Source organism: Mustela putorius, unplaced genomic scaffold, assembly GCF_011764305.1.
Source record: "Mustela putorius furo isolate JIRA1106 unplaced genomic scaffold, ASM1176430v1.1 tig00003853_pilon_pilon_pilon, whole genome shotgun sequence".
NCBI classification, from domain to species: Eukaryota; Metazoa; Chordata; class Mammalia; order Carnivora; family Mustelidae; genus Mustela; species Mustela putorius.
The window spans coordinates 3,798,253-3,805,020 of record NW_025422005.1 but is presented as its reverse complement, the minus strand read 5'-3'; the positions used below and the strand labels follow the sequence as shown (position 1 = coordinate 3,805,020).

The window sequence follows — 6,768 nt, the reverse complement described above, 5'->3', positions numbered from 1 at the left end:
GGGGTTGCCACAGCAACAGACTGGACGTCACAATCCGGGCATGTGTGCCGCCCCCCCGCCGTGCCGCCGTGCCGCCGGCGCTGCCGCCGCCACCCTCGGCCGGCTGCGGGACTCGGGCTGCGGGGCGCGGTGGGCGGAGCGGCCCGGGCTTTGCGGGGAGCGGGGCGAAGGCGGCCGAGAGGAGGGGGGTCGAGACGGGGGGGTGGAGGTTTGGGGGGGTGGGGGGGCAGGCGGCCGCCATCTTCTCGCCGAGGCCGCCTCGCCCGCCGCGCGCGCCCGTCCGGCCGCGCACGGGTTAAGGCTGGCACCGCGCCCGGCGGGAGGGGGGGCGCCCACCTCCCCTCCCCCCCGCGCCGGGCATGCGGGGCCCGCTGGGCACCGAGGAGGAGCTGCCGCGGCTGTTCGCGGACGAGATGGAGAACGAGGACGAGGTGTCAGGTGAGCGGGGCGCCGGCTGCGCCCGGGGCCGGGCGGCGGGGGGCTCGGGGCCCGGCGGCGCGCAGGAGGGGCGCCCGGACCGCGGGGCTGCGCTCCCGCCCTGCTGGCGCCGCGCGGCCAAGGGCGCGGGGCCGGGCGAGCAGCGGGGCGCGGCGCGCGGGCGGCCAAGGGCGGGGTGCGGTCGGGGCCCCCGGGCCGCAGGCGGCGGCGGAGGAGTGCGGGGGGCTGCGCCGGGCGCCCCGGGCGGGGAGGGGGCGCGGCGCCGCCGCCGGCTCAGCCCCGCGTGCCCTTGAAGGGGGCGGGAATCGCGTTCAGCTCCCGGCGCCGCGCACCCCGCGCTGTGGACCCGCGCCGCGCGCCCCTGGCCTCGCGGGGGCCGGCGGGACCCAGCCCCCGCCCGTCTCGGCCCCCGGGGCGCGCTGGGTGGGGCTCGGAGCGGCTCGAGGACCGGCCGCGCTGGGGGGACCCCGCGAGCGCCCTGGCTGGGGCGGTTTCCCTCCGGGCCCGCCAGGGCTCCGGGCCGGGGCGCGCGGGCTCGGACTCCCGCTCCCCTTCCCGGCCGCGGGGCGCTGGGACCGCCGCTCCCGAACACTTCGCCGGGGCCGCCGGCGCCTCCAGTCCGAGATCGCCCGGGCAGTGGCGCTCCAGCCCATCCAGCTTCGGCCGCGGGCCTGGCGCCCAGGGCCGCCGCCCCGGCCCTCTCCGTGCTCTCCGAATCCGGCACAAACAGGGCTTGTGCGTCAGGGCAACCTTGCAGGACGACTCTGTAGTTAACTGCTCACCATTTGTTTGGGACGGTTCTCCTCCTGGCACGGCAGGGCAGGGCCGCGCCCCGTCCACCCGCCTCGCTCCCTCCCTCCCTTCTGGGGACTCTTCTCGGCTTCCCGGCACCAAGTCTGTCGCCCCTTCCGGGCTCCTGAGAGACTTGTGGGAGGTCCGGGGGCCCTGCCGAGCCCAAGACTGTGCTGTCTGTGGCCGCGGGAGTCCTTGGAGGGAGGCCGGATGGGACATTCTGCAAATTGGCACCCCCATCCCCTGCGTGCCGGTGGGGGGGGTGGGGGGAGGACCCGCAGGACCCCTGGGGCTGCTCTGAGCCTTCCTGGAGTCGGGATTCCCAGCAGGGGGCCCCGCCCACTGGGGGGTCCTCCTCCCCATTCCCCACTCCCCACTTGTTTGCTTGCTTTACCGCTGTGGCTAGGCCCCCTCCAGAGCCTGGCCTCCCTCCACCGTTCAGACAGTCTGGCCAAGTTTGCCAAGAGCCTGCTCGGGTTAGGGGAGTGGGGGTGAGGTGGTCTCTTATGGGAGGGGTTGCTCGCACAATAGTTGACTGTTAGAACCCTGGGTGCAAGGAATTAGGCCCATTTCCTGGGAGGGAACACAGAGGCCCAGGAGAGGCTGTTTTCCACCCAGGAGGCTGGCTCCTCCCTAAGCTGTTCTCTGGCTTCCTCACTAATTCCCAGTGGTGCCTGGGGCGTGGCCCCTTTGTGGCACTGATGGGGCAGTGGGCAGCGGAACATGCATTAACAGGCTTATTTCTGGGTCTTCACTGAACCCTGATGGGGTCCCCTGTCTGCTTCCCCCACAGACTCTGGTTCTTCCTGGCTGTGTTGGGGCTCAGAGCACCGGGAGTGTCGATGGGCACCTGTATCACTCTATTTGGGCCAGAGGGCTTGGGCCTCTGTCAAAGTCACCTGCACACCACCTGTTCGCCCTGCTTGTGTCCATTGCTCTAGGGCAAGGTGGGGAAGAGGGGTGAGGTCCCCAGGGCCTCGGGTAGCAACCCCAAAGCCCTGCAGAGAAACCATCCTGCCCCAGCCCCTCTGGCCTGGGGACCTTCTGCAAGGCTCCATGTCCTGAGCCTTCCAAGCTCCCAGCTTCCTCTCCTTGTCCCCAGCCCAAGACTCTGTCCTCTGGCTTTGGTCCACTTCAGAGCATCCTAACTAGACCTCGCTGACCCCCCACCACTCAGTAGCCAGGGTCATCTTTGTGAGCATGAGTCAGGCCCAGGTTCCGCTGCTTGGACGGCGATGAACTCCTTTTCGACCTGCATCTACCCTGCATCTACCCCACCCCGCCTTGCTCTTAAACTGCGACCGCACTGGCCTCCTCGATGCTTCTGGAACGCCCCCAAACTCCAAACCCCATCCCGCCCTTGAGCACGGGCTGTGACCTCTGTCTGACCCACTCTTCTCACTGCTCGCGGCTGCCTCCTTGCTGTCCTGTAGGTTCCAGCCTACACATCTCCGTGGGGCGGCCCTCCTGGAACTCCTGGCCCAAGTGTGCCCGCCCCAGGACCATTTTCCTGCTTTATTTTCTTGGCAGCACTTCCTACACCCTGGCATATCACCGCCAGCTTCTCTGTCTCCGGGCTCCCCCGTCCAGTATGACTCCTTTGATCACCCCCTTTGCCTGGCACCCGGCCCTGTGGGCGCTTGAGAGGTGCTTGTGGTCTCCGTGTCTGAAGGAGGGGAGTCCCTAGCTCACCCCGGCCTCTGGACACGGTGACAGCTTCAGCACAGGCCTCGTGTCTCTCCCCAAGTGCTGGCCAGCTGGCCCCCTAGCCCTCCAGCACAGCTGCTCTGTGGCCCTCGGCTTGAGCCCTTGGCTGTCACCCGCTCGGACCTGGGGCCAGCTGGTTCCAGAATAGCGCGGTGTGTGGTTGGAGGAGCTGGTGTGTTGGGCGCGCTCAGGCTAATTTTCAAATCTGCAGGAGCTGGTCTCATCACATCTTGCTTTCCATCGTGCCCCCTCCTCCCCCGCCCCTCGGCAGGGTCGTCCTTTCCCACACAGGGCTCTGTGCGGCCAGCGCTCTGAGGCAGGTGGGCGAGCCTGCTTGGAGGAGGAGGCAGGGGTGGGTGCCTGCCTCCCCGAATTCGGGGCCGGCAGATGCCAAATCCCGCCGGGAGTGCAGGCGTTGGGGACGCTGGTCACAGTGAGGGCTCCCGGCTCAGGCGGATCCTGGCTCTGCCGCTTGAGCCCGGGCATGCTTCCCCAGCCCTCTGCCTCAGTGTCCCCGCTTGTGGAATGGGAATATGGTACCCGCTACCTCACAGAGGGTTATTGTGAGGACTGGTGAGACAGGGCACGTGGAACATTTAGGTCACAGTGCCCAGCACATATAACAGGTGTGACTGCTGTCATTAGCACCCACCAAGGGGCGCCGGTGACCTGCCTTCCCCAAGGAGATGCTTCTGAGTCTTGCGCCCTCTTCTCGTAAGCTGGGGGGCGTGGGAGCCTGGGCTGGAGGAGGGCTGGGAGTGTGACCCCCGTGCTGGGGCTCAGTGCTCCCCGCCTTTTCCTTCGAGTTCCCAGTCTGGCGGGATTTGGCATCCGAGCCAGAGGGCTGGGTTTCCCGGAGCTGGTGAGCCCAGCCTCTCGCCTGGCTGGGCAGTGTGACCACTCTGGCCCCACAGTCACCTGACTGGCCCGTGTCCCCCCTGCCCGTGACTGGCCCCAGCCACGTGAGCATTTTAGGGTTCCTGCAGCCCAGGGACCAGGAGGGAGTAATAGCTATGATTCCCAAGGTTCACGCCTTCTTAGCTAACCCCACCCCCCATGGGGAAATGCGGACTTTGGGGTCCCAGGGAGCCTGTAGGTGATACTGTTTGCTGGGAAGAGGGAGGCAAAGTGACCAGCATGCATTGCCCCGTGCCTTGGGCTGTGGGATATTCACATCATTCCAGATGGATCCACATCCATCATTTCATCAGTTCATTGAGTCACCAGCCGCCGAGGAACCCACTCACCCATGTGTCTGTCCTCTCAGCAAACACCTCTCCATCTCTGGTGGCCGTAGGACCAGCCACCCGCCGACCGACCGTACACCCACCACTCACCAGCCAGCCCTCTTGCCCGCTCTCCGTCCCTTGTCCGTCCATACGTCCATCCATGTCCCCAACACAGATCTGCCCAGTATCTTCTCCAAACTGGGGACAGAGCACAGTGTGTGGTCTCTGGCGTCCGGGGCTGTTGCAGGTAGAACATTGGAGGCCGCCCGCCCTTCTCTTTGGCTCCGTGCTTGTTCCTCTCTCCGTCTTTTCCTCACTCTGCCCCCATGTCTGTCCCTCCGTCTGTCTCTTTCCAAGTCTGTCTTCCCCGAGTGCTCGCCTCTGCTGCTCTCCTTTCGGCTGTCCCGTCTTTCCCTTTTCTGCCTCTGTCTGTCCCTGACCCTCAGCCGCGTCTCCCCATGGCCTCCCTCCTCGGTGTGCTTTCCTCCAGCCTGCCCGTGCTCTGGGCATGCGGGGGGCCTGTCCCTGCTGGCCCTGGGTCCCTGTCCTCATCCCCACTCCCTGGTCGCAGTCCCTTAGGGTCAAAGCCTCAGAGTGCTCAGAACCGATGCTCTCTTTGATGAGACGCCAGTGAGGTGATGTCTGGGTTTTGTTAAATGTCATAAATAAATGACTAACCCTCACTTGGGCGGGAGTGCTCACCCCCCCGTGATCTCGGAGGGCCTGTGGGGTAGGGGTGTTCCAAGGACTGATGGGAACCTTCATCTTGGTGGCCCCCTGGGCTAGCCCTCGAGAGGCCTTGGGAACCCCTGGCTCAGCGGTGTGCCAGCTGGAGACCCCCACCGTCTGCCACCCCACCGGGGGCCCTGAGCTCTACCTGCCGTCGCCCAGCCCTTACTGAGCGTCTCATGGCTTCTCATTCTCTATCACCCCATGACAGAGGCACTGCTAGGCCCATTTAAGGATGAAGAAGAGGTGGGCTCAACTGGGAAGGTATTGGGGGCAACAGGCCAGGAAGGGGTGGTGGTTTGAGGTCTGCACTCCCTGTCCCTCCCTCCCTCCCGGCCACCAGGCGACCTTGTCCCCTGCTAGGTGGGGGGTTGGAGGTGGAGGACAGAAGAAGCCTTCCCCCAAGGCCCCAGAGAGGATGGCGGGTATTGGGCTGGGTCCCCATTGCTAGCAGATTGGCCTGTCTTTCTGGACCTGGCAGTGGAGCTCTTCCCTGCACTGGGCCTTCAGGCGCCCTCAGATCAGAGGACCGAACTTCTCCCTCCCCGTCGCGTGCTGTCCTTCTCTGATCACTTGCGTCTGCAAAGCTCCCCGAGGGGCTGCGTTCTTTCCCATTGGAGGGGGCAGGAGCTGGGCAGAGTGTGGAGTGGACTAGCGCTCATCCCCTGTGGGGCCCCGTGGGACTTTCCAGACCAACGGCCAACCTGAGTCACCTTGGGGCCCTAGGCTGAGGCCCAGGCTCGGCACACGGGCTGCGCTGCTCAAGCGCCCTCTGGGTAAATTCAGGGAGGCCTGAGTTCTGGGGGGGGGGGTCGGGTGCCCGCAGAGGGGCAGAGGGGAGGACCACCTGTCCGCGCTCCCCCCAGGCTCTGCCACCTGCTGGCTCTGAAGCTCCGCGGGTAAAATCAGGCGGCTTCCGAGCCTGTCTGCTCTTCCGCAAACAGGGGTGATGGTCCCACCTCTCAGGGCTCCTGAGTGGAGTCGGTGAATTAATACAAATTACCCCCTGGTACTGCCCCTCCCAGCGCCTCACAGGTGACCCCGTGGGTCCTGGCACTGTGCCAGCGTGCTGCCACGGGAGGGACCCACCCAGCTCATGGGGGCTGCAGCTCTCAGTGGCTCTATGAGGCCAGCCTGGGGGTCCCCCAGGGCGGAGCCGGGGGGAGGGCTGTGGGTGAGCTCAGGAAGAAGCAGCTGAGGTATCTCTCTCTTGCCGCTCTGTCTCCACCCCCCTGCCCCCCTGCCCGTCTCTGTCTCCAAAGCAGCTTCCCCTGCCCCCTCCCCGGGCCTGCTCCCGACCTGGAAGCTCAGGAGGTAGCAGAGATAACAAGGCTAATGGGTCCTAATTATAGCCCAGGTTGGATCGATGGAGCCTCGGGGCCTGCAGGGGCAGGGCTGGTGCGGGAGGGCACTGCCGGCTGGGGGTGGGGGGGTGGCAGGGGGTCCTGGGGTTGCTCTTTCCTGAGAACCTCACCCCGGGGCCAGTGGGATCCCACCTTACCCCTGACTGTGTGCCCTGAGGAGGGGACAAGGGGCTGGGGGCTTGGGGAGCTGCTCTGAGGCCCCGGGCCCGGGTTACTTGGGTGTGACTCCCCAGGTCTGGTTTTAGAAAGCGCAGAGGCTGTTGCAGCAGAGGCAGGAGGGGGAGCTGAGGGTGAAGATGGCAGGGGTGGGGGTGCGACCCTGAGGGGTTGGGAGGGAGGGTCACAGAGCTCGGCTCTGGGGGTCCTCCAGGCTGCCAGAATCAGTGTGGACAGAGATGGGGAGTGGGCGGGGTGTGGGGTCCCTATCCTAGTGTGTCGGTTCTGGAACCTTCCCGGAGGAGGGATTTAATCCAGCAGATGGCCCTGGACCGGGAGGGCTTCTGGGAGTG

General features: G+C 66.2%; 1 protein-coding gene across 1 annotated transcript in view; it reads left to right on the top strand.

Moving 5' to 3' along the window:
* Positions 1-238: 238 nt before the first annotated feature.
* The window catches only part of CHD5 (chromodomain helicase DNA binding protein 5), a 59,548-nt gene continuing 53,018 nt past the window's right edge, over positions 239-6,768 (top strand). The window contains exon 1 of the mRNA XM_045063640.1: positions 239-438. Coding sequence (XP_044919575.1) covers positions 360-438 — 79 coding nt within the window. The 5' untranslated portion in view covers positions 239-359. The remainder of the gene's footprint in view (positions 439-6,768) is intronic.